The sequence below is a fragment of the Pogona vitticeps genome, chromosome 6 (assembly GCF_051106095.1).
Source record: "Pogona vitticeps strain Pit_001003342236 chromosome 6, PviZW2.1, whole genome shotgun sequence".
Taxonomy (NCBI): domain Eukaryota; kingdom Metazoa; phylum Chordata; class Lepidosauria; order Squamata; family Agamidae; genus Pogona; species Pogona vitticeps.
In genome coordinates, this window is record NC_135788.1 from 105,803,597 (window position 1) to 105,831,409 (window position 27,813).

Below are 27,813 nucleotides of genomic sequence, written 5' to 3' on the forward strand. Positions count from 1 at the left end.
CCACAGCCAGAGACCTCAGCTACTGAGTTATCCAGAAGTTCTTGTGGATAGGTAGCTATTTGTGCCACTCTGTTACAACTCCTTCAGAATTATGGGATTGCTCCTAAACTCTGGTTCAGTACTTAGGAAACCATATAATCACCACCATAGAATTCTACACTTAATATCTGAGGAAAATGATTCCAAAGGAGATCATCAACTCACTGAACAAAGGAAGATGAACAAAGACTTTGGCTCACCTGTAACCTGCGAATGTTATTCATCATTCTGGATTGTACATCTGATATCAACTGTACTGTACAGATGACTTCAGTGGTGTATCGTATATACACCGATGGATTTTGAAGGGAATTACTGTAATAACTCGAGAGAGCATTTCTTGGAATCCACAATAATTGACAGCAATGGGAATAGCAAACATCATTTGCCAAAACAAAAATTGAGGAAATGGAAACTGATATTGCACATATAAGAAGACAACAGGGTGATAGAAATAGAGATGGGGACATCGCTCAGACTTACTTTTGCTCCCCATCCAAATGTTTGCATTCTCCTTCATCCTTATCGAAAAGTGAAACATGCACATTTTGATAATCTCTTAAAAAATGAACTGAAACAAAACAATACAAAATTAAATTCTGCCCCCATTCATCTTGATTAAATTCAACAGGTACAGCTATCCCCAGAGTGGATGGACCATATTACACCAAATAACTTTTTACTTATGAAGAGTGCCTCTGGAAGGGAAATGAGTCAACAAAACCAAGTCACCATTAAGATGCTTGAGACTTAAGTGGGGGGGGGGGTCAATCTATAGCTCCTCAAAATCTCCTCCAGATGCTCACTTTTTCTCTATCACATTGACACCTCTAAGTACACAAGGCATTATTATTGAGCAATTTCATTTATGCTGGCCAAAATCCTGTAGCTTTCATAATTAGCATAGCTTGCTAGCTACACAGTCTTCTGATCGATCCCTGGCTCTGAGAAGTCCTTGAAGTCAATGCAGTGTAGAAAAGAGGGCCAGAAAAATTGTCTTTGCCATGGCAACTTCCTCCATCAATCCCTAGCTCAGAGGACCCCACAGAGACAAGATATTATAAGAGGGGTGGCCAGGAAGATCTCCTGTGCCACAGCACAGGCAATTTTCCAGAACATCCTTCCCACAGGGCCTTGGCTCCCAGGTCCCATTGAACCCACTCACTGAAAAATGTATATACCCAACTCAGAGGTAGTTTACCATTCCGTTCTTCTGGGAGCGCTCTGAGACTGTGAACCTTGTTCAAAGCTATATACTGTGGGCTCGTTGTTGCCACGGTGGGCACAATGGGGAATCAAACTCCCAGTCTCTGGCTCCAAGCCAGATTGGATACTTCACTGAGTTATCCAGCCAGCACTGCAAGAATATCAAGACTATAATTGTCAGTGTGGACAATGACCTAAGAATAGAGCTGATGGGAATTATTTATTTATTATACAGTGGTGCCCCGCATAGCGAGGTTAATCCGTTCCGGATTAACCTTCGCTATGCGAAAACATCACTGTACGGGGCAGGAAAAGCCTATTGGAATGCATTAAACTTAGTTTTTAATGGCCGCGGATGACCCGAAATGCCCCCCCGCAGCGTTTTCGCGACCTCGGTAAGCAAGGGGAGGGCGCGAAAACACTGACAGGGGGGCATTTCGGGTCATCCGGCAGCCATTTTGGAGCTGCCGAACAGCTGTTCGGTGCCTCCAAAATGGCCGCCGGACGCCCCAATCGTCACAAAGTGAGTGCGGCGATTGGGGCAGCTCCGTATAGCGATCCCCAAAAAGGGATCGCTATACGGATTCTTTGTTATACGGTGCGCTCATTAAGCGAGGCACCACTGTATATTTATTTAATTCATATCCCAACCAACTAGACCAAAGTCTACTCTGGGTGGCTCACAACACTCAAAAATAATAAAATAAAACAAAACAACAACATTAATGCAATTGAAGATAGCAAATAAATTAGGTACTGACAGGAGGGAAGGCCTGGCTAAAGAGCCAGGTCTTGAGTTGGCTCTTAAAAACACCCAGCAAGGAAGCAAATTTCTGGGGGGAGATTGCTCCAGAGGTGAGGGGCCACTTCCGAGAAGGCCCGCTTTCTTGCTCTTTCTCTTCGGGCCTCCCTCAGCATTAGGCTCCCTCAGCCACCTATCTTGACTAAAGTGAATGATTCTACTGGATCTAGGTGGCATTCCGTCAGATATTGAGGTCCTAAACCGTTTAGGTCTTTATATGTCATGATTAGTACTTTGAAATCAGTGTGGAAACGAACAGGCAACCAATGCAGGGCAGCCAGAGTACGGGAGATCTGGTGTTTTCTCACCCCAGTAAGAAGTCTGGCTGTCACGTTCTGCACCATTTGAAGCTTCTGCATCAGTCTCAAAGGTAGCCCCACATAGAGTGTGTTATAGTAGTCTAATCTTGAGATTATAAGTGCATGGACCAGAGTGGTGAGGGCCCTCATATCAAGATAGGAACGCAGCTGGGCAATCCACCAGAGATGGAAATAGGTGGTACAGAACACAGATGCTACCTGGGTCTCCATGGTAAGCGCCAGGTCAAGATGTACCCCCAGACTGTGAACCAAATTCTTTGTGGTAAGAATCAGAGCCCCACATCTGTAACGCTGCCCTGGGCCAGGAACAAAAAGCAGTGAATTTCTATGCTCTTCTGCCTGACTTTACCCAGCAACATGGCAGGGCTACCCCACTTTACAGATGTTGTGGGGCTCTGACACCCATTAGATCCATCCTTAGGTCACTTACCTTCCCTCAGCCTGATATACCATACAAACTAAATGTAAGAACAAAACAAAGGAGAAAGAGGTCATCCGCCCCTCCTGAGATCACTGGAGAAGAGGCCAGATAGAAACAGAAACTTAGACCCTAATAAAATATTCCAGCACCCGCTTAGTACCTAACAACCTAAGGAAGAAAAGATTCTTGTAGTTGTGTTGGGAACTTGCTTGCTTTGTTTCTATTTGTTGTCTTGCTTGCGTTTCCATCCAACATGCCCAAATGTAAAAACCCGCACAATAAAGGAAGTAAAATAAAAACAAACAAAAATATTCATGCTGGACCACGTGAGCGGGTGCTGTCCACAGGTAAGCAATACTGCTATTAGGAAGAATATCGGCTAAAGGTGCAAGCTTTTAAGACCTGCACCACCATATCGTCACAGGCAATGCTCCTGTACTTTGCATTCCATAGTCTGGGGGCAGCTGCTGAAAAGGCCCTTTGTCTACAAGCCGTCCCTCTTAACTCCTTGAGGGATGGCTCTTTCAAAAGGCCCCCCTGGCTAGATCTTAAATAAAATCTTTAAATAGTTGTTGCATATCAAGTCAGTTAATCATACCTATTAGTTCTCACTGAAAGGACAGATCCTGAAGCTGAGGCTCCAATACTTTGGCCGTCTCATGAGAAGAGAAGACTCCCTGGAAAAGACCCTGATGTTAGGAAACTGTGAAGGCAAGAGGAGAAGGGGAGGACAGAGGACGAGACGTTTGGACAGTGTCATTGACGCAACCAACATGAATTTGGCCCAGCTCCAGGAGGCAGTGGAAGACAGGAGGGCCTGGCGTGCTCTGGTCCATGGGGTCACAAAGAGTCGGACATGACTAAACCACGAAACAACAACAAATTAGTCCAGTCAGCAATTAAAGTCTGAAGTCTGCTCACATCCTGATTAATTTTTTCCAGCTTATTAAACTATCTGCAATACATAGAAATAGATTATCTGAGATTTTTTTACAATTGGGCAATTGAAATCATATTCTAAATCCATCCATTTTCATACTTCAATCCTAAAAAACTTAGTACTTACTAGGCACTATTATGGTACCAGAAGTCTCATGTCAATCAAAAAACAACAACAAGGAAACAAATTAATTAAGAAGATTGTGATGTGCTGAATGTGTAAGATTATTAAAATACCAAAGTTTCATGGAGCAATCAAAAGGGAGGTGCAAATTTATCAGAACTGTACAGCCATATAAATGAGCAAATGGCTAATTCCAAAGGCCAAGAAATTATTTTATCAAACCTTGGTTCAGTACAAACAGAGGCAGAACACAAATGAGAGTCCCTTTTTAGCTGAATGACGTTTCCACCATCATCAAGAAGCCCAATTTGAGCTCATTCAGGGTGCAATTAAACAGCAGGGGGAAATGCAAATGGATCCACTGTAAAATCACACAGGAGAGGTTGGCTGAAGCAAATTCACAGGAGTCAACAGAGAAAAAGAGAGGAAATTGCCAAACATTCTTGCTTGCAGTTTGTTAAGGTAGTTCTGCTGTAGCTGTTCAGATTTCCAAGAGGCACAGTTAAAGTAGCGGTCAGTTTCCTGTTGTCGTGCCTTTCCACTGTTGTTGTAGCCTAGTTGAATGGCTTCAAACAGAAAGCTATGAACTTCAGTGGTCATATCAGCTGAACTGATGTGAATACAAAAAGAAAGAGAAAGAGAGTGTAAAAGCCTGTGGCGGAGGGGTCAAATTAAGGCAACGTGGGCTCCAGGCTGACTTGCATTGACTTATACATCATGTAATCAATGAAAATAATGGGAATTGGACTATATCAACCCAGAGGCATTTTCTGCATTATTTGTCATTGCAATTACACCCTCAATGTGATGGAAACAATCTTCTCAGCCAATGTCTTTGCTCAGTTACTTCAAGCCAATGTTCCAGGAACCATCCCTACAGCATCCCAACAACCTTGGGTTTCATCACACCATCACCCTACTTCTTGCATGTAATTTTCAGGGGGCTTCACACGAGATAATCTTCCACTCATAACTCTCCTTTCTTTTCTCCACCTCTTCTTTCATCTTTTTTTCTTACTGTGGAAACGCCATTCACAAGTAGCTCCTCGGTACTGGCATCCAGATTGCTCATGGGAGAAGACCTCCATCTTGAAACACCCGAAGACACAGGACCGAACTGTTAGAAGTGCTCAGTGGTGCAACAATATTGGGGATATTGTATAATAGTGGAGTCGGAGTAACTTTAGCTCTTCTCTCTTTTGGGTGGTCCTCTCTCCCTGTTACACTGACTCAAGAATGTGCTTCTTTCCTTCTTTGTCCACTTCTCCTTTTAACAGCTATTTCCTCAGCATACAGCATGCTAGTGTAGCAACAAGGGTATCTTTCCTACCCACAGTAGACCTCCTGTAATAAAGCCTTTTCTTTAATCTTAAAATTGTCTCTTTACTCCTTAATCAGATCCACAAGCAGAACTGTACACATCTTCCCTTACAAACTACACATTACAGTCCAGAAAGAACAAGAATAAAGGCATGTGGTCTCCAAGATTACACGAACGTATGGGCAGGCAATACCTTTTAATGGACCAGTATAATATTATACTAAGGGACGTGGTGGTGCTACAGGTTAAACCGCAGAAGCCTCTGTACTTTAAGGTCTATAGATCTGCAGCTGTAAGATCGAATCCACGTGACGAAGTGAGCTCCCATCATTTGCCCCAGCTCCCGCCAACCTAGTGGTTCGAAAGCATGCAAATGTGACTAGATAAATAGGGACCACCTCAGTGGGAAGGTAACAGTGTTCTGTGTCTAAATCACACTGGCTGTGTGACCATGGAAGATTGTCTTCGGCACCGCCCCCTAGAGTCAAACATGACTGGACAAATTGTCAAGGGGAAGCTTTACCTTTACCTATAATATTATACAAATTGCAAGCTCTCATGGAGAAACCTCACTTCCTCAGGCTCCACTAACCATTTAATGGATAAGCCACTAATTTGGGCAGCTTTCAAAAAAAAAAAAATAACATGAGTATACAAATAGAATTTTTAAAATGAAAAAAATTGTAGATGAAAATTCAAACATTGATGTTACATGTTTGAGAGGTGAATCCTGTCCTCCTGAGACTGTGTTCTCAAGTATCCTTCCAACAAAGGTTTGGAATCTTTTTTGCACCCCTCTCTTAAGAAGAAAAGGCTGCTAATTACTCTGTAATTACGTACTCAGAGATACAGGGCAGAATCTACTTCACAGTGTTGTAGTTGTAGTTGTAGTTGTTGTTGTTGTTGTTGTTGTAGATTAGGATCAGTGACAACAGTAGAAATGTCCAAACTCTGCATAGAACCCTTGTGAGGAATGCAAAGTTTGTGCTTATGAGTCAAGATTTTCTCTTTTGCTGATGCAGGAGAATTCCTTGACAATCAGAATACCATGATAAGTTACAATATGCTTGTGACACAGGAAATGATTAATTCTTCATATCATTGGAACAGACTGCTTATGTGCAAACGGAACAAGGGGAATAAAGATTAAAGAAGCAATGAAGGTTATTCCCCTGAAAATAGTTTTTGGCCCTGATTTGGAGGAATAACTAGGAGAATTTGGAAAAGCTGGGGGGGGGGGGGGGTTGGACCACTGAAAATCATGGTGGACTGATTCTGAAAGCTGTATTTTACCATCACCAAGGCCTAAATCCAACTGCTCAATCTGAGTAGCCCCACTAAAAGAGTTGAGGAACCTCTCGAGTCAGTACTTAACAAAAATCCTATTTATTCAACAAGTCTACTCTAGTTGGAATTACCAAGTGACTCAGGCCCAAAAATTAACTTTCAAGTTGTGTCCACTTCCCTGTTTCTAAATTAACATGAATGATTTTTAAAATATTTTTAAATTTTGCAAATAATAACAACTGATAACACATGCGCCTGATCCTGATTATTACAAAAAGATGTTCAGAATCACTACCAAGTACAGTAGGACTGATACCTGGATATGCACAAACACGGTTTTAGAAGCAGAAAGACTTTTACAATTACTGTAATTAGAAGAATGTAACCTGCATTAGTATAAGGTTTTTCTTGTCTCTCACCTTCCGCCCACTCACCTTTGAACCACCAGATGGACAGGCTTAGGAACGTTGCCAGGATAACAATGTGAAGATAGGTAAAGGTAAAGGTTCCCCTTGACATTTAGTCCAAACGTGTCTAACTCCAGCGGGGCAGTGCTCATCTCTGTTTCCAAGCTGTAGAGCCAGCGTTCTGTCCGAACACAGTTTCCGTGGTCACGTGGCCAGCATGACTAGACACGGAACACCATTCACTTCCCACCATGGTGGTACCTATTTATCTACTTACATTTGCATGCTTTCAAACTGCTAGGTTGGCAAGAGCTGGGACAAGTGACAGGAGCTCACTCTGTCACGTGGGTTTGATTTACAACTGCTGGTCTTCTGACCTTGCAGCACAGAGGCTTCTGCATTTTAACCTGCAGGGCCACCACATCCCTTAATGTGAAGATAGTCAAACATAAAACCAGCAGGGAGCCAGAGATTAACATTTCAGCCCAGGAAAGCAACATAATCCTATAAATAGATAAGGAAGATCGGATGCTCATTCCTCCAGACAGTGAAGCATATCCCTGGGGCAGGTCAAAGGGGGAATTGGGGCATTTTACGTATATCCACAGGGGACCAATAATGTTGTGATCCTTGGCATCATTGCCCAATTAGGTTTAGGATCCAAACTTTAGGATAATGCTGACCAACAGTATTGTAGAACTTTATGGCTCTTCGTTTCTTACGTTATGAAATATCTGTACACTGTATTTTCGGGGTCTTCTCCACTTTTAAGAGAAGTCCCAGCTGACTTTGTATTGCTTTCAATAAAAGTGGACTTTGGTTCAGCTGTTTGCGTCTTGCCTGATCCCTTGCCAGAGACCAAATTAGGAAATGGGCTTTGGCCTGGAACAGGACACCGCATCCGCAATATCAATGCCTGCAGTTTCACATGTCTGCTGCCTGAAAAAAACAAAAACAAAACCCAGAAATACACATTCCCCAAGGAGTATTATCAGAAATGGTCACTGGATGGAACCAGAGACTATGCTTCGTACAGATGGCTTAATGGAAATGCACTGGTGGCCTGACATCTCCAAGGAAAACAGCTTTGGTGGAATAGAGAAGCCACGTTTGCGGGGTGGGCAGGGAGGAGGCAATAGTTGCTAGTTTCAGGTAAGCCTCCCTTGCAAACAGGATGATGGGAAACCCAGTCCTTTGGCAAGCCTCTCTCAACAAAGCGTGAGCACCAAAGAAACTGGAAATTGTTTCACTTAACTGCTATTTCTAGTGTCCGCAGCTGGGGGATTGGAACTAAATCCCCCATGGGGTTCTACTGTGGTATTCAAACTTCACCCAACAAAATGTCTTCCTGTTCGTCCCTCTTGTTACTTTACTTTCTTTTTCTCCTTGCTTTCTCTATCCTGGTCACCTTTGAAATGCAGAGTCCCCAAAAGCAGTCTGATACTCAACTGAATTTAGTCTTCAAGCTGAAAAAGGACTCTTCTCTCTTCTGAGTTAACAGGTGGCACTGAATGCATAAAGCACAACATTCATCCTGTAACCACAACTTTTTTTTCAGTACATTTCATCAGGTTAAATGTTTCTGGGATTTATTTGAGAAGTCTTAAGCATTTATCAATACTTTGCCAGATGCATTATTTTTGGACTGCAGCTCCTACTGAATAGGCTGAGTTCAGGATACTGAGAATTGTAGTAATTTCTCCAAGCTATAGAGTTAAGAATTTAATTCAGTTTGATTGGGTAGTACAGAATAACACAGTTCCTTGAACATGTCATTTACAAACACTTCCCTTACATTGTCATACATTTTAAGAAACTTTGGGGGATGTTTCACCCCAGAATCAGGGTCAAACTAGACAGTACATTTAACCAGATTTTTGCAGAGATATTCCCTCCAATGGTGAAAGGTACCTTTTTGCCATAGGACATGTTTTTCATTTCCTCCATATCTTGCATTCAGCATGCTTCATTTTGTAACTGGTCATTGAAAGTTTGATTGTCTGAGTCCTGAGGATGGATCTCTGAGGACCAATCATTGTGGGAGGAAAAATAATGTGGATACCCCTACATTTATAACTTTACTCTGTCTTGTGTCTTGCCTTCTAAGCTGCCAATATAAAGCAGACATGTTGTTAACATTGCAAACTTATGGTACAAGCCAAAAAGCAAATCAATAGCTACTCTAAAACAAACTGCAATTAGAGTAGGTCCACTTGAATCTATGGAACTTACAGAGGAGGCAACTGATCCATTGAGTCTATTATAGTGTGATTTGCTACTCTAAACAACAGGATTTCAGCTATTTTCAACTTCTCCAGCATTACTATTCAGATACTGCTTAAGGATACCTATATCACCCAATGGTCGAGAGAGATGGAGAAGAAGCTATTTAAGTTGGGTTTCTCAGTAGAAGATTTAGGTAGTCATGATTACCTGAAGGTTAAATCCTTGTCCAGAGACTTGGACCTACAGCACTTATGAACTGCAGCTAATAAACACTTCTTTCCACTGATCTATAATAAAATTAAATACTATGGGTTCTTCATTGCTCTATATGCATTGTTCATTCCAAAATATAGGAGAGCATTCATGTTACCTCGCTTTAATGTATTGCCATCAGCTCTACTAGATAGGTGATTTAAGGAAATTCCGTTTAATGATCAAACTTGTCCTTGTGGAAATGGGGATATCGAATCAGTTGAACATATTATTTTTCACTGCAGAATGTATGATGATTGTAAAAACAAGTTAATCTCTCCAATAATAGGTGTCTCTCTGCCCGGTAGCCCCACAGCTTTGTTACTGTCTCACTTAGAGGTTGCGTCCACTTATCTTACTGACAGAGTGTCTAAATTTTTGTTGATTGCTATGAGAATGAGAGAGAAATGTTGCAATCACCCTGAAATAAGGTTTTATATACTACCTATAGGAGTTTTTCTCTATATGTTCTGTATGTATTTTATAATCATGCTGGTCTGTGATCATAATAAAGAATGGTGGTGGTGGTGAGTTATAAACCTTAGCAGGGAAATCCTCCTGGCAAATAGAAGGGGAAGATATGGAGACAGTGACATATTTTACTTTCTTGGGCTCCATGATCACTGCAGATGGTGACAGCAGCCACGAAATTAAAAGTCGTCTGCTTGTTGGGAGGAAAGAGATGACAAACCTAGAGAGCATCTTAAAAAGCAGAGACAACACCTTGCCGACAAAGGTCTGCAAAGTCAAAGCTATGGTTTTTCCAGTAGCATATGGTTTTTCCAGTAGCAATGTATGGAAGTGAGAGCTGGACCATAAAGAGGGCTGACCACTGAAGAATTAATGCTTTTGAATTGTGGTGCTGGAGGAGACTCTTGAGAGTCCCCTGGACCGCAAAGACAACAAACCTATCCATTTTGAAGGAAATCAACCCTGAGTGCTCACTGGAAGGACAGATCCTGAAGCTGAGGCTCCAATACTTTGGCCATCTCAGGAGAAGAGAAGACTCCCTGGAAAAGACCCTGATGCTGGGAAAGTGTGAAGGCAAGAGGAGAAGGGATGACAGAACACCAGGTGTGCTCTAGTCCATGGGGTCACGAATAGTTAGACATGATTTAATGACTAAACAACAACAGGCAGGAAACTCAGATGGACTTTGGATCCTCATACATCACCAGGAAATAATACCTTTATACTTTTGTAATGAAAGGGTGGGGCACGGAGACCTGGTCCACTCTTAGAGCAGCACTGAAATGAGATTAATCTTGCCAATGACAAACTGATGTGACTTCCAGTCACCAACTGAAGTCCAGAAGAGTGCATAACAACCCAACAAAGTACAGTACTAAGCAATCCTGAATAACAAACACAGCCGGATCTGGAGGAGCAGGAGGTTAGCAGGAGCTTCCACACCTCTCACCAAGAGCAGTTGTATTTTTTTCATCTTTTTCATCATAGTAGAACATCATCTGAAGCATAAGCCGTAAGTCCCAAGAAATCCACTTTGTGATCGTGTAATAAAAGCTTTGAAGTGGCTGCTGTCTTTGAGGGAGGTGTGGAAAGGTAAGGGTGGGTGCTGAGCCCAATTCCTTATTGCGAGGCAAAATATTTGTGGTTGCATGAGGTAAATATCACATCAATTGTTTCTGTTTTGCACTGGCTTCCTAGTCATTTGAGTCCTTTGAAGGAGAAAGCCAGGGTAAAAATATTTTAAATTAATTAATTAATTTGGAGGCACAATGCAGAGTGGTGGTTCTCTTACATTCTCTTTTTGATCATCTGCCCACAACGCCAATATTCACCTGTACGAAGTTTTCCTCTTCCTGTAAATATTTGAGGCTATTTCCTGCTCTTGCCTTCACAAACATGTCTAAGACATCAACTCCATTAATTTATTCAAATCTCTCCCCAAATTGCACCTTTTCTGTGAAGGCTTTGGAGCATCCTTCTTGCCATTAGTGCTAGACTACATCTTATGTTAAAGAAACCCGACTCTTTTTAAGATCTAGACTTTTTGTCCGCTAAAATAAGCAAATGGGACAGGTGAATTTGGTTGGGTTGTCCCACTCAGAAGTCACCATTCTGGATTATGTTGTGCCATTTTCTATTCAGAATGGGTCCTGGGATACGGTGGTCCCCAGGGGCAGTTTGAAGCTGGTTGCATGTGTCATCTCTAGTGCAATAGGATGGGTGGATTTTATGAGTTGTCCTATGCAGAAGTTACAGTTCGGGGGTTGTTTTTCAGATCATTGATTTTTTCTGCTTAAAATGGGTATTGGAATGTTGCACCTGGCGGCATTTAGTGGCTGGGTAGATTTGTCGCCTCTAGTGAAATGGGACACGTGAATTTTGTTGTGCAGTCCTACGTAGAAGTCATTGTCCCCGGCTGTTTTTCACAATATCTATTTTCTGCCCAGAATGGGTACTCGAATGTTCTTCCCAGCTGCCTTTTGTGGCTGGTTGCATCTCTCCTATATAGTAAGAAGGGGCAGATGAATTTCATTGGGATGTCCTACATAGAATTCACTATTTCAGGCAGGGGTGGGTTTTATTGTTTTGTATTTTTGTTTTTTCAATATTAATTTTCTGCCTGGAACAGGAAAATGTTGGTTCTTGGATGTGTTTTGGGCTGGTTTCATCTGTGCCCTTGAATCAGATAGAACAGGTTAATTTTGTTAGGCTATCCTACTTGGGAGCACTTGGGGGTTTCGTTGTTGTTTTGTCTTTTTTTTCATGCCTTGAATGGATACTAAAACGCTGTTTCTGGGAATGATCTGTGGCTTCCTGTATCTGTCTCATCGAGTCCCATTGGCATCATGAATGCAGTTGGGTTATTTAAGTCAGACGTTGCTGCTGTGGTCCATTGTGTTCTGTTCTGGCAGGTTTGGGGGCACTAAAGTGTTAATGAAAGTAATTTTTTTGGCTTTAACTAAACATAGGCAAGAATTTAGTTCCAACAATCAACCACTATGCAAAGATAATTAGGTGGAAAATGTTTGTCTCTGAAATGCGAGCTAATGGCGATGAAATATCAGAACTGTAACTAGCCATTTTGGCACCTAGGGCTAGGTGCACTATCTCCTACACCCCCTCTGATGATATATAGGGACAATCGCCTCCATAGAAAAGGAGAAAGAGAATATGGTGTGTGTCCCCATACAACATTCATGAATTCCAGTGGAAAAAAGTAAATAAAACTGGAGAGTATTGCCATTTATTTTCTGTTCACCAGTAACTCATATTTAGATTGCATTTCCTTATTAATTTTGGTTCCTGGGGCAAAGTCCTACTCATTCCACCCTAGTTATGGCCCTGTAAAAAAAGACATTATTCCAGTTTCTTTGGGCTTTTGATTGGCTGCAAATGAGTGGTGACATTCACTCCATTGCACTTTATTATCCATCACTGTACATTGCCAATGACCAGAGGAAAGTGAAACCACCTGAAGTTCAATCTAAACAGGACAGAGGTCTTGTTGGTAATCAGAAAGCCTGAATTGCGGTTCTGAATTTAACCTGTTCTTGAAAAAGGTATGGTCTCCCTGATGCATAAGATCTGTGGAGCATTGGTGTGCTATTTAATCCTACTTTGTTCCTAGATCATCAGACAATGCTGATGGCCAGGAATTCACTCTTATTGTATCAAGTGCAACCATTCTTTACTCTGTCTTATTTGATTACAGTTGTCATGATTTAAATTGTTGCGTGGATCATGCTTAGACTGTTACAATGTGCTTTTACGCAGGGCTACCCTTGAAGAGTATCTGGAAGGCTGGTGACCAGTATTGAAAAAAATACTACACCAGTAGAAAAAGTCCTATGCACCAGTTGACAATAACTTTCTAGGATCAGTTCAAGGTGCTGGCTTTAACATTTACAGCACCAAATCACTCATCCACCTGTCTAAGATACCACCTGTCTTGTCATAAATCTGTCTCATTATTAAGATTTGCCGGACAACCCTTCCTGAGGATAGTACTGCTAAAAGAGGGCAACCTGTCTCAGAATGTAAAGGACAGCTATCAATTTAGGCACTCCTCCCATTCCAGAAATTCAGGAACATGAGATTTCAGGGTTCCAACGCCAGATTCAAAGGGGGGAAATAAGAATGGAATTGAACAGAAATCTTGTAACACAACTGCTAAAGGATATTAAGAATGAAGACAAACTCTTGCTTTCTAGAACTGACTGCAATTAAGCCATCCAGAGGATATTTCAGAACAAGGCTGTAGAAGACGCGATGACCAACATACCACTTCTGTTCTCTTTGCTGGCAATATGGCTGCTACAACAGACCACAGCACAAGGTGTGTTATTGTTGGGGCTGGAGGTTCAAGAGTATAAAGTTTAATTTCTAAAAGAGAAATTAGTTCCCAAGATTTAATTTCTGTAACATAAAGTATGAAACTCCTTAAAGTCATATCTTCTCCCTTGTCCCCATGGAAAGCTCTCAGTAGCTAATGGTTGGTAGCTATTAGTCAAACTCCCTATCTGAATGATTTTTAACAGTGTAGAAAACCTATCATTCACCCATATTTTCCTTTTGCTTTTTAAAGATCTCCTTCCCCCCCCCATCCACCCCACAAAATTAGTAAAGACAGAGAAATGGAATTGCTCTGAAGAATCTTTTGATGAGTAGCAATGAAAACCCTCAGACAAAAAGCACCCGGAGTCCTGATGAACAAAGGGGTGTTTAATTAAATGTAAATAGGTGTAATACTGAGTAGAGCTCAGAAAAAATTACTTTTCTAGACTATGATGCCTTGATGGTTAAAGAATTCTGGGAATTATAGTTCCCAGAAAATCAAAATATTGATTCACCCCGTGTACTGGGCCACCCGTTGTGTTGGGAAATAAGATAATGAATATTAATTATTCCATTAATAGATTAAATAGTTTCTAAATCTAGGAGGACCGACCACAGGAAATGCTGCCCTAAATTCGGCGAGTAATCCAAACTGAGAAAGTTTTTCCCTTGATATGCTCCATTCTCATGTTTTCAGAGATTTATTTTGTGATGCCGGTACATTATTAGTATATTTATTTTATTTGTTTAAAATATTTTTAAGCCACCTTTCTCCTTAAAAAGGACTCAAGGTGGCTTACACCATCATTGAAAGGCAATCTTAAAAGCTGAAAACAATGAGTATAAACCTTCTTGTTCCTTCTCCTTCCTGCAGTCTGCGGACGGCCAGTCAACTCTGCACGGATTGTAGGAGGCCAGTCAGCTCTGCCTAGATCATGGCCCTGGCAGGTCAGCATTTTACAGTTGAGGAGTGTTATTTGTGGAGGCTCCCTCATAGACTCAGAATGGGTGTTGTCTGCTGCTCACTGCTTCTATGGGTAAGTATCTGCTACGTGTGGCTGTGAAGCCATTATAAACCTTTGCCCCAGAGGTAGCAGCCAAGGCCAGGTTCATAGTCCATGATCTGAATTCAGCAGTGGCATTACACTTGCATAACTCCCATCCGCTCAAGTGCTTGTGCATTTTCTGAGCTTGAGGTAAGAGCCATCCAAATCCTTTTTTTGCCCAAGTGTTTCTCACCTACCGGTTGTGGCATTGGTGTGTATGTACATGATCACAAGACACATCTCCGTTGTATGAGATAAAAATTGTGGGTAGAGAATTCTCTTCCCCAGTTCTTCAGATCTGCACAATACTGAGCTGAACCTCTGGCAACTTCAAAAACTAAAATGTTTGGGAAGTGCCATAGCGCTAAGCTGCATGAAGGGGTATCAAAAAACTAAACCTTGGCTTTGGATAGGGACAAAAAGGGTGTGTGAACTAGTGGGGGGAAATGGTTCAAAATGAAATAAAAGAAATGTTGTCTGGATGTCAGGAAAATTTCCTGTAAGATTGATGTACAACCTGCACCTTAAAGTAGGAAAAAATACTGCATTTGGAAGACCCCTCAGTTTCACAACCCTGCTAGAAAACTCTCAGGCTTATTTTTCCTCTACTTGCTAATCAGCTCTGACTTTGTAAATGAATGACAAGCATTAGAGTAGGGAGACCAGCTTTGGAGGGGTTTTGGAAGGGCAGCTATTTGCCCCCACTACCCCATTTCCTTCATGTTGAACACAAGCCCTTCCAGAAAACCAAGAAAAGACTGGAAGATGACTCTTGTCTAAAAATAAAAAAATAAAAAAAAATACTTTTGGGGTAAAATAATGCAGCCACTACCATATTTTAGGGGAGATTGTGCAAACTTGGAGGCTCCTGGAGGCAAACATTTTCAAGGGGGAGATTGCAAAAAGAAAACCTGATGATGGTATTCAGATGCTGGTATCGTTCGGCCCTTAAGAGAGCAGGGACTAAGGTTTAATACATCTCAGAAGAACCTAGAAGCTTCTCTTTGCAATTTCCTGTTACATCTTTCTCTTGTGTTCACAGGGACACAAACGCTTACAAATATACATTGGTGTTCGGTGCGTATCAGCTCTCTAACATATCTGGCAGTGAAGTATTTGCCAACGTACGAAAGATTGTCATTCACTCTGGCTACAATGGCGTCCCTGACTCCAGTGGGGACATCGCTTTGCTTCAACTTCAGTCTCCTGTGAATTTCACCAGTGACATCCTCCCTATTTGCCTGCCAGAACCTTCTGAAGAATTCTTTGGAAACAAAAATTGCTGGGTTACTGGATGGGGACGTGTGGGAGAAGATGGTGAGAAATGTTCTCGGTGGCGCTTATTCAAAAGTGCCAAACTGTATGTCATCCATGTCCCTGTACTCTCACAGTGGTCCCCAACCTTGGGCCTCCAGATGCTCTTGGACTTCAACTCCCAGAAATCCTGGCCAACAGAGGTGATGGTGAAGGCTTCTGGGAGTTGCAGTCCAATAACATCTGGAGGCCCAAGGTTGGGGACCACTAGGAAAAACTTGATGGCCTTTCCCCAAACGGTCTCAAAACCTTAAAAGTTCCCATAGTCAGAGAATGAAAACTCTGATTGCATGGGGTGGAGAACGCAGTGGAAGTTTTAGGTTGAACAATTCAGGAGCTTCCCAGGATACCAAAGTATATATTCTCCAAATAAATTCAACAGCTTTGAGAGCTATTTGAACATTCCAACTGAAACCTGGAATGGATCCACTGCCCCCGAGGACTTGGAGTCATTGAGGGAGGCAGACAAAAACACACAGACAGAAAAGTCAGCATCACATAGCGGCTGGATCTGATCAGTTACACACTTTCAATGAGGGCAGGAGGGTGTATTGGAACTACCCCAAGGATATGTAACAGAAATAGTTTTCTCTTGCAATGTTCTTTTTGTTTCCCTTTTCCTTTTCTTTCTTTCTTTTTTTACATAAAGGAACTTACCTGTCTGGTCCAGTGTTCTGGTCAAACAGCATCCCACAAGTTTCCTCTGGGAAGATCACAAGGAGGATTTGAGGACAATCACACTCTGTTCACATTCTCTAGCAAGTAACAGTGATATAGCCCATGACTGTTGTGTTCAGCTGATTGCAGCATTCATTTAAATTTGCCCCAATCAGCCAGCATCATTCTTCTTCGCTTTCTGCTGCGTGTAACAGCCTGCTCCAAAGGGGGCACTCACAGGAGTGTCGGTTCCCCTCAACCAAGCACCTATTGTCTCCAAACCTTTTCTTTCTTTCTTTCTTTCTTTCTTTCTTTCTTTCTTTCTTTCTTTCTTTCTTTCTTTCTTTCTTTCTTTCTTTCTTTCTTTCTTTCTTAAAAATGGTTTTCAGGTCAGTGCTGCAGCAGATTATCGCTAGGTCACTTAAAAATAATAATTTTAAAAAGAAACAAAAAGTTGCCAATTAGTACCTTGTCTGATCAAAGGCAGCTTCTGCTGTTGGAGCGTCATGCAAAAAAAGCTTTCTCTGCCTCTGTCCCTCCTGACACCTGCAACACAATACCTGCTCTGGATGGCTATGGCAGTTTCACCTGTGAAAACCAGCAAGGATCCAATTTGAAAAATTGTAGATCACAGTAGACTAAAGTATATTTTGCCACTGTGTAGTCACATCCTTGGTCTCTCTATATTTGTTTTTCTCTCTTTCTAAAATAGCAGCAGGCCCTCCAGATGTTTTTGAATTCCAGTTCCCAGAATCCCTCACCATTGGCTGTACTAACTAGGGCACTGTACTAGCCAATCAGGAGGGCCACAGGAGAGCCACCTGTACTCTTTTAGGGAAAAGCCCTATTCAGGTGTTATGCCTGACACCAGGTAGCACAGACTGGAGGTGGGCAAATGTTGTCCCTATCTTCAAAGGGGGGGGGGAGACCCAAATAATTATTGCCCAGTCAGCCTGACATCAATTCCTGGAAAAAGTCTACAGCAGATCATTAAACAGACAGGTTGTTATTACTTAGAAAGCTGTCATCGTGGGTTTCTCAAAAACAAGTCATGCCAGACTAATCTGATCTCTCTTTTTTTGATAGAGTTACAGGTTTTATAGATGAAGGGAACACTGTGGATGTAGCATATCTTGATTTCAGTAAGGCCTTTGACAAAGTTCCCCATAATATTCTTGCAAGGAAGCTAGTAAAATGTGGGCTAGACAGTGCTACTGTTTGGTGGATTTGTAATTGGTTGACTGACCCAACCCAAAGGGTGCTCACCAGTAGCTTTTCTTTATCCTGGAGAGAGTTAACTAGTGGGGTGCCTCAGGGTTCTGTTCTGGGCCCTATGCTATTCAACATCTTTGTCAATGACTTGGATGAAGGAATAGAGAGTGTGCTGATTAAATTTGCAGATGATACCAAATTGGGAGAGGATGCTAATTCCCCAGAGGACAGGATTAAAATTCAAAATGACCGTGACAGATTAGAGTCCTGAACCAAAACTAACAAAATGAATTTCAACAAGGAGAAATGTAAGGTCCTACAGCTAGGCAGAAAAAACTGCACAGATATAGGATGGAAGACACCTGGCTAGACAACAGTACCTGTGAAAGGTATTTAGGAGTCTTAGTAGACCACAAAGTGAACATGAGTCAGCAGTGTGATGCGGCAGCCAAGAAAGCCAATGCAATTCTTGGTTGCATCAATAGGAGTGTCTAGATCAAGGGAAGTGATAGTGCCACTCTATTCTGCTTTGATCAGACCCCACCTGGAGGATTGTGTCCAGTTCTGAGCACCTCAATTCAGGAAGGATGTTTACAACCTGTAACATGTCCAGAGGAGGGTGACCAAAATGGTCAAAGGTCTGGAAGGTGTCCTATGAGGAGCAGTTTAGGGAGCTGGGAATGTTTAGCCCTGCAAAAAGAAGGTTAAGAGGGGACATGATAGCCATGTTTAAATATTTGAAGGGATGTCATGTTGAGGAAGGGACAGGTTGGTTTTCCACAGCTCCAGACACCAGGACAAGGAGCAATGGCTTCAAACGACAGGAAAAGAGATTCCACCTGAATCTCAGGAAGAACTTCTTGACAGTCAGAGCTGGTCAGCAGTGGAATGTGCTGCCTCAGAGTGTGGTGGAGTCTCCTCCTTTGGAGGTTTTTAAGCAGAGGCTGGATGGCTATCTGTCGGGAGTGCTTTGATGGAGTTCCTGCATGGCAGGGGGTTGGACTCGATGGCCCCTGTGGTCTCTTCCAACTCTGTGATTCTATGATTCTATGTGAAAATGTTGGTTAGTGTACCTCTGCCACAGCTGAATATACCTGTAGCATTTCCATGATGGGTAGCTCTGCCCTGACAACCAAAAGCTTACAAATGTTGCTGCTGACTATGAGCATACAAAGAATGCATGACTTCTGCATGTAGAGCTGCAAGAGATTCCAAGGATCATCTGTTGATGCAAGCAGGCTTCCCAGAGGATATTCCTCATTTTGAAGATATCCTCCATTGGAAGGGCTGCCCCACCCCTGGCTGATGGAAATGAAAAGAAACATAGGGAAATCAGGGATGTAGCTTGAAGTGAGTTGACCAATCACTGTAGCACCTGGACAGGAAAGTCAACAGGCATAGCCATCACCTGATCAGCGCGTTTGCCACCTGAATAAGATGCTCTGTAATTCTGTTTAAATTATTTTAAAATAATTTTACATCTGTACGTATCAATTAGCATATGCAGTTCTATGCAAATCAGTACCCAGTTTTGTCTCCCTCTTAGTGTTATGTGTCACATTCTTTGGTGAGATGTAATTAGTCCTCCTGGCAAAGTTGCTCCCCTCTGTTCCAAAAGCCATACTTTGAGAGAACAGGCCCTTCCTTTAGGACCATCACACACTGAAGTAAATCCTTGAATGCATGGGAGGGAAGTTGCATGCTCACAACTGTAGTAATTAATGCCCACTCTGTATGCAACGGAGATATCCCAGTTCCGTATTCCAAAACCTCATTCCATTTTTTTTCTCCTCCAGCGCCCTTGGAATACCCACGGACTCTCCAGGAGCTGAATATACCACTCATATACCGAGATATGTGCAACCTTTATTTCAACAGTGTCCCAGTTGCAGGCCTGAGTAAGAATCCTGTCAAGCGTGATATGTTCTGTGCTGGTCGGATGACAGGTGGAATAGATTCCTGTCAGGTAAATTGTTTTCCATACTGTCTTTCATTTAGCCGTTGTATAATTCTGAGCAATAACTCCCAGAACCTGTCCCAGCTGCAGAGCTTTGAATATGTTTTTCAAAAGATTTTGTTGCTGTTATTTTCGCACCAGCCTGTTGGTCATAGTCGTCATAAAATCAGTTTGTTATTGTGTTATTGATGCAAAGTTCTGTTGTAGTTGGCAGTACTAAAAAAAAAAGACGGCGAAATACTCTTTGGCTCTCTCTAATGGCCAATTTTGGTATTACTCTTGAAAATATTTCACAAAACTCCAAAGAAAATATAAAACCATACTGCTCTATCCAGTTGGAGTTAATAAGAGAATAGCATAAAACTTTGGGGAGGGGGGGAATACATTGGGGCCTCTTTGGAAATGCTTTTAAATTCCCTTCTAAACGAACTTTTGAAAGTAACTAGAAAGTGTTAGTCATTACAAGGTAAAGGATGGGGAAGTAATAAGATAATTTTTCCTACTTTGTATTGTTCATCCCCACCGCCACAGCCAAAATTAAACTATAGTTTCTAAGCAGGCAATCTTGGAGAGGGTGCAATCAAAGAATATTTGGCAATTTTTGAGTCCTAAGAGGGGGGCAAAAAATCCCAAGCCATGCTACAAAGATGTTTCAGACTGCAGCCTCAAGAGAACTGACATCAACTCTCACAGCAGTGTACCAGTTTTTGGACTCTAGTGCAGCAGCCCCCAACCTTTTTCGGTCCGTGGACCGGTTGGGGGTGGGGGCACCCCCGCACTCATGGGTGGTCGTGTCTCGCTCACAGAGGGGCATGTCACACTTGCAGAAAGGTGTATCACACTCATGGGTGGGCATGTTGCACTTGCGGAGGGGCATGTCACACTTGCACACATGCCTACCCACGAGTATAACGCGTTCGTCTGCAAGTGTGACACGCCCCCTGTGCGTGCAGGCCGGGGGGGGCAGTGAAAAAGTAACCTCCAAAATAGCTTGTCATCATCGGTCCTGCTCTCAGCAGACCCATGTTTTCTTCCAGATGACAGGCGCCGATCATTTGATTGATTGATTGATATTGATTGATTGATGGATGGATTGATTGATGGATTAATTGATTAATTGATTAATTGATTAATTGACTGATTGATTTTTATCCCACCCTTCTAGACAATGTCTACTCAGGGTAGCTTCCATTAAAATTATTCATAAAAGTGGTTAAAACAACAATTAAATTGACAATAAAATATTAATCAAGATGTGGAAAATATAAACAAAAAACTAAGCAAGAAATAAAAGTCAAGTGTTGACAGGAGGGAAGGCCTGCTTAAAGAGCCAACAAGGCACTCTGCATGTGCTCAAAGCCGCGCACGGTGCCCCCGAGCGAGAAAATGGGTTCACCTGGGGTGCCAGACGAGGCCACCACGCCAGTTCTTTCCAACCCGACCTGCCCGGTGGTGAACAGCAGCAGATGCTGTTCCCACCTCATGGCCCCCAGCAGATGCAGGGCCGGTGACACCCCTCGAAGGTGCCCCGCCCTTCTGAAGGGGTGGCTGTGGCGCTACCAGATCCAGAATTGCTCCACTTCCTTCATGCCAGCTGCCCAAACGTATCCCCTGGTCAAGGCGGAGCTGCTCCTGGTCCAGCAACCACAAGGACTACATCTCAGGGCCAAAGTAGGCATATCCCCCTCCCTGCCTGGGCGGCTGCGCGCTGTCCTTCGGCAAGGGAAGCAGTGCTCCGGCACTGTGGGATGCTTCGCCTGCTGGAAAAGGAGGAGGTGAAGGCTGCTGGCAGGCAGCTCTCTCTCCTATTCTGTACTCCTTATCTGATGTCAGAGTAGATCTATTCAGGTACTAGAAAGTATGCAGAATACTCAAGTGTGGGGTGGAATACTCCAGCTCTGCCTGCTCCCTTTATCCTTGGATTCATCCTCCTCCTACACTTGGATAGTGATGAATCTGAAGTAGGAGAGCTTGGCTCTTTGTCAGCCTGGACCCTGATTTTCTAGGGTCCTGACTCATATGTAGAACCCCAATCCTGACACCAGAAGCTGCCCCACCTCAGGCTTATCAACCTGCATATGTAGGAGGTGGTGACGCTGAATATGGAGGGGAAGGGTGAGAGAGTTCCCCTCTACACATGGGTAGTCTAGGTCTGAATATGGAGTATTCCCACACACTTTCTCATGCCTGAACAGGGCTAGTGTTTGCTACAGCGGCTTGATTTCAACCTTCATCTCTTTCCACAGGGTGACTCTGGGGGACCGCTGGTGTGTAAAGTTGACGGACGTTGGATCCAGGCTGGGGTTGTGAGCTGGGGAGTAGGATGTGCCAGACCTTTCTTCCCTGGTGTCTACACTTCTGTGCCTTACTATGCCAAATGGATAGAATCTGTTAAGGCTGGCGGGTTGCAAAATGCCCCCACTGTGGCAGTCATCTTGACATCTCTTTTATTGTTCCTGCAGTGAGAGACTTTGCTTAAATATGTCCCAGTAATAAACTTAACCCTTGGGTGATGCACAACTGTGAATTTGATTTCTTCAGTTCATCCATTTTTATGTGTGATTCTTCTGATATGAGAAAATTGCTTTGCCCTTAACATGTGGGCTAAAATCCTGCCAGTGTAATGCAACTGGTGTAAATCTCTGCAGAGCATCGTCACTGGTTAAGAAGCTGGTTTTGGCACCACATCCCATAACTGGAGTGCAATGACAAAATACTATGGCAGCTTCATCATTTGCAGCAATCTGCCTTTGAGGCATATGCTAGTTGCATTACTCTGGCATAGAAACTCAATAGAAATTTGATTACTGTGTATATAAATAAATGTATTTATTAACTGTATACTCTAGCTCAGGAAATGTACCACAGTCAAAAAGGACATTGGTATGTTTAATGAGCAAATTCAGTGAAGGTCTTAGAGGCAAGAAGCAAGAAGATTTCCATAAAAAAATAGGTGTCTTGCCCAAAAGATAAGAAAAAACCACAAACTTTAGCATGTACACACTAAAAAAAATTCCTGCAAGTAGATAGTAAGAACACACATACATTATAAACAGTAAGACAAAGAAAAATCATTTGAATATATAAGAAGCAGGAAACCAACCAGTCATGGAGTTGGCTTGAGAACTAGACAACAAAAGATTGAAATGTGTGGTAGAAGAGAAAAAAAGAAACCCACAGAATAGCTGCATTAATTCTTTGTACTTATCATAACTATGGAAAGCAAAGAACAGACTACCACACCTGGAAACAAGCAAATGATGGGTATCAGTGCCAAGAAATAAAGGTTTAGTTGTTTTGTAAAATTGTACAAAATCAACAAAGCACCCCATCAAGCTGGTACCCACCAAAGAGATCATAAAGAACTCGAATATGAAGTTATGAAATGTCTAACCAAAATTTGTACCTTGGTAACATGGCTACCTTCTCCAAATGTTACGAAACAAATTTAGCAGTCTTGGTGGAAGAGGATGATCCTTTTATGAATCAATGACTGTTTAAATAGAAAGTGGGAAGTATGAACAAATTGAACGTTGTTGTAATGGGATGATGTAAGTGGCTTTGAGGATGATCAGATAAATTCAGGGAGGAAAGGCTAATAGTAATGAAAGCAGCATACAGTGGACCCTCGACTTAGAGACAGCTCGACTTACAGACTTTTCGAGTTACAGACTTCTCTGGCTGCAAAATTTAGATTCGACTTGCAGCCAGAGAATCGACTTACAGACCAGAAAAAACCCAAAATGGAATAAAAATAAAATAAAAACCACTGGTTATGGGATTAATTGGTTTTCAGTGCATTGAAGGTCAATGGAGATTCAATTTACAGACTTTTTGACTTGCAGCCACCATTCCAATACAGATTAATTCCTTAAGTAGAGGGTCCACTGTATCCTTACAGCAGTTCCACTGGCTGCCAATTCATTCCGGGCTCAATTCAAAGTGCTAGTTTTAACTTACGAAGCCCTAAATGGCTTATGGCCAAACTATTTCAAAGACCCCATATTTGATGAATTTCGGCAAGCAAACCAAGACCTTTTTCTTAAGTCAGGCTTTCCCTCGGGGTTTAAAATTGGATTTTGTTGTGCCTTGCCTTTTTGAAATCTGTTGCTTTTAGATATGATTTCAGTTCTGTTTTTTATTTAGGGTTTTTCATATATTTGTTTAATTCTTGTTTAATATTGCAATAATTCTTTGTTTTTAGCTCTTAATTTATTGTAGTTTCTTTTTAATGATATAAGCCACGATGGGTCTTTTTAGGAAGGAAGGTGGGAAATAATTATTTTGAATAAATATATAAATATCACTTTCAGGTTTAGATATATGTTGCTGCTGAAAGATTTGTGGCACCTTCTCCTGCCTGTGGTCTTCCCATGGACTTTGCCATTGTGAAAAACTGAGCGTTGGGCTATATGGGCCCTTGGTTTAAATCCAGCAGAGATCTTCATGCATTGTTCCATTTCTGTCATCAAGTCCTGCTGAGTGGGAAAATTCTATGTGATTAGCCTTAAGCTACTGGAAAATATCAAGAGGACTTTGAACAATTGAACAAATGAGATAATATTTAAGCAGTACTGAATTAAAAACAACTTTTAAAGCACTGTGTTGTTTTTTATCATTAGCCATAATAATTTCCTGACAAAATTGTCCCAGTGCGTTTCAACTGCTGGCTACGTGATCAGCAAGGATCTAAAATGTGACTGTAATTTGGCTGCAATTAATTAATTAATAATTACAATCCAATGGCTAGTCGTGGCTAAAGATGACCCATTGAATCAACTGTTAAGGCACCATTTACTTAAATCCCTTTGACCCAAAGAGTTTGTCGTAGTTGCGAACAGCAATTGGGTTGAGGCCAAAAAGCTTTAAATAAAGGCATCTTACTGACATTCCATAAATAATAAATAGTAAATATGCAGGCTTATAGAAATCAGATAATGTACATAGCCATAGTTCAACTTATAGTCTTAGAACTGCAGAGCTGGAAAGGACCCTATGGATCATCAAATCCAGACCCTCTCAGGGAGACACAGTGGGGAACTGAACTCCCAAGCAGATATCTAAACCACTGAGCTATCCAGCATACATTCACCGCAGCAGCAGAAGCAACAGGTGGTCAGCTGGTTTTTCTGGCCAGGATAGTAGCCTTCTCAACATTACCTCTCATTCCCCAATAGCTATAAAGGACCATGCAGAAATGTACTAGCAAATATCAGGGTCAAGAACAGGTCAATGAAGCCTCTGTCCCTGGCAGAAAAAAAAAGGAAACTGTTGTTCTGTGAAATGCAGGAGCATTCAGTTCTGCCAAAGTTGAAGCAGAAAAGGCCAATCAGGTAACAAACTACCTATTCTTCTAACCCCTTCAACCTTATTTGGCTCAGAAAGGAAGATTCCATGTATCCCTAAACACCACATTGTTCTTACACTGCGAACCATAATTAGATTCCCACAGATTTTTTCCCCTGCCTGGATTTTTGGCCACAATAGTAGTCTAAGATTTTAAGTAATAAAGCTTGTTCAATTCAATCTGATTTTGAAAATTAAGCAGGGTGAGATTGAGTAGAATTTGAATGGGAATGGGAAGCTACTAGGGTATTCAAGGATTGTGCTAGGAAAGGCAATGGCAGTCATCCTGCAAAGTAAGGCTGGTAATCCTACCAGAATCCTTGAGAGGTAAAGGTTGCCCTTGACATTTAGTCCAGTCGTGTTCGACTTTAGGGGGCAGTGCTCATCTCCATTTCCAAGCCATAGAGTCAGTATTTTTGTCCAAAGACAGTTTCCGTGGTCACGTGGCCAGCGTGATTAGACACAGAACGCCGTGACCTTCCCACCAAGGTGGTACTTATTTATCTCCTTCATTTATATGCTTTGAAACTGCTAGGTCGGCAGGAGCTGGGACAAGCGACGGGAGCTCACTCCGCCGTGTGGATTTGATCTTATGACTGCTTGGTCTTCTAACCTTGCAGCACAGAGGCTTCAGCGGTTTAATCCGCAGCGCCACCACATCCCTTCAACCTTGAAAAGCTACTGACTTATCAATCAATCAATATAGGGCTAGACAGATGCACAGTCTTACTTAAGCATCAGCCAGTTTTCTATCCTCCTGTGTTCCTGACAGGCTTATAAAAAACTTTGCCCCCTTCTACTTAAAGATGGGCAAGAAGACTGAGGAAAGCAAGAAAGATTAAACTACAGTTCTCCAAGGGTTTGGGATGAATACCCATGATGGTGAACTAGCATTAGAAGATTGCCACTAAAGAATTTACAGTGCAATCCAGAGAAGACATATATCTTCTTGGTTGGAAAGACTGGTGATGTCAATGAAGGTCAGCAGCCTATGTTGGGAGCAGACGTATCATTCCCATAAGGAATCAGGTATGAAATTCAGGGACATTCAGGTTTTCCTATGGAAGCATATATGACCTCAAGAGGTAGGAATGCCATTGACTAGCTTAAGTGTGTTGATCAACCTCAACCAACCGGGAGAATGTGGAAATGGCCTCTGTTGCTCATCTATATTTGACTAGATAAGAATCCTGCTAGATAAGCCCAAAGGCCTCTCTAGGCCAGCCTTCTGTTGATCCACAAGCCAACCAGCTGTTTACAGAAAGTGCACAAGGAAGAGTAATGTGCAGTAGCGCTCCACTGCTCAGATTCTCCAGCATCTTATACCACCCAGAATGAAGAACACCACAGCTTTGTATTATGTTACCAACAGCATTGTTATCAATTTATTTCCAAAGAGCTCCAATGTGGAATTTGCCTTTTTCGCAGCATTTTACCCCTTGATTAGACCATAAACCCAAGATCTCCTTCCTGGCCATTTATTGCAAGCTTAGGCCCTTATCAGACCATAGAAAAAGTCAGTGTTCTTCCTTTATATGTAAAAAATAAGTAAAAATATAAAAGTTTCATTTTTCTGAATAGTGCTTCAGCCCTTGGGTTACTAAGCTTCATGCTAGGGAGCCCTGAAAATAACCACACCTGCTTCTTCCATGATAAACCAGTTTTCTCCTGTCCAAGCACAGTCTTTGTATAAATATTAAATGTATTTGCTTCGGGATGAATACCAGGGCATTTTTTTTTCAAGAAATGATACATTGTTAGGCCATGAAGCAGAAATTTGTTCAACAGAATTGTCTAGAAACCTGCCTGCACAGGTTTTAATACAATGGTTTTAATGTTTGAATTTTGTGTTTTACAGTTTTAATATTCAACTGTTTTAAACATTGTGTGTTTTAAAAAACATTTACTGTAATGTGCTCTACATGGGGCTGCCTTTGAGATTGACATGGAAACATCAGATGGTACAAAATGTGACGGCCAGACTTCTTACAGGGGTGAAAAGGTACCAACATACTTCCCCCATGCTGGCCGCCTTGCTTTGGCATTCATTTCTGCATTGATTTCAAAGTTCTTATGATTACATATAAAGCCCTAAATGGTTTAGGACCTCTATATTTGGCAGATTGCCTTCTCCCACCCAGTTCTGCCAGAGTCACTTGTTCCAGCCAGGCCAGGCGACTGAGGGGCCTAACACCGAGGGAGGTCCAGAAGGAAAGAACAAGGAACTGGGCCATCTCAGCAGTGGCCCCTTGCCTTTGGAACAACTTGCCCATGGAGATCCGTCTGGCTCCCTCTCTGGGTATCTTCAGAAGTAAACTCAAGACTTGGCTATTTGGGCAGGCCTTCTCTCCTGCTGTATCTTAAATTCACATCTTACCATCTTGGATTTATTGCATGTTTATTGGTTTTACTGCTTTTAAATTTGTAATGCTGCCCAGAGTAGACCTTTGGTCTAGATGGGTGGGGTATAAAACTAACTAACTAACTAACTAACTAACTAACTAACTAACTAACTAACTAACTAACTAAATAAATAAATAAATAAATAAATAAATAAATAAATAAATAAATAAATTCTATATGACTGTATTACCCTGGGATCCTGTGATTTAGGATGGATTATAAATGTTTT

The 27,813-nt window shown here is 42.0% G+C and overlaps 2 protein-coding genes across 3 annotated transcripts in view; one reads left to right on the forward strand and one right to left on the reverse strand.

The window, feature by feature from the left end:
- LOC110088358 (serine protease 53) overlaps window positions 1-10,822 on the reverse strand; it is a 39,706-nt gene extending 28,884 nt beyond the window's left edge. The window contains exons 1-3 of the mRNA XM_078378761.1: window positions 10,765-10,822; window positions 7,589-7,805; window positions 4,286-4,461 (exon numbers count right to left, since the gene is read on the reverse strand). Of these exons, the coding sequence (XP_078234887.1) occupies window positions 4,286-4,461; window positions 7,589-7,805; window positions 10,765-10,822 (451 nt within the window). The remainder of the gene's footprint in view (window positions 1-4,285; window positions 4,462-7,588; window positions 7,806-10,764) is intronic.
- LOC110088366 (serine protease 27) lies at window positions 1,766-27,366 on the forward strand. Of its 2 annotated transcripts, none has more exons than XM_073004506.2 (6): window positions 1,766-10,907; window positions 13,526-13,650; window positions 14,524-14,686; window positions 15,738-16,012; window positions 19,675-19,844; window positions 22,082-27,366. In XM_073004506.2, exons 2-6 carry the CDS (start codon window positions 13,584-13,586, stop codon window positions 22,298-22,300), a joined length of 894 nt encoding a protein of 297 aa, XP_072860607.2. In that variant the 5' UTR covers window positions 1,766-10,907; window positions 13,526-13,583; the 3' UTR covers window positions 22,301-27,366. The 2 variants fall into 2 exon arrangements, with proteins under 2 accessions (XP_072860607.2, XP_020666248.3); XM_020810589.3 differs by having other exon boundaries at window positions 1,766-10,827.
- Window positions 27,367-27,813: the final 447 nt, after the last annotated feature.

Coding starts and splice junctions, on each gene's coding strand:
- LOC110088366 (XM_073004506.2), top strand. CDS start 13,584: ATGACCAACATACCACTTCTGTTCTCTTTGCTGGCAATATGGCTGCTA. Junction 16,013..19,674: donor GGGACGTGTGGGAGAAGATG/GTGAGAAATGTT, acceptor TTTCTCCTCCAG/CGCCCTTGGAATACCCACGG. Junction 19,845..22,081: donor GTGGAATAGATTCCTGTCAG/GTAAATTGTTTT, acceptor CTCTTTCCACAG/GGTGACTCTGGGGGACCGCT.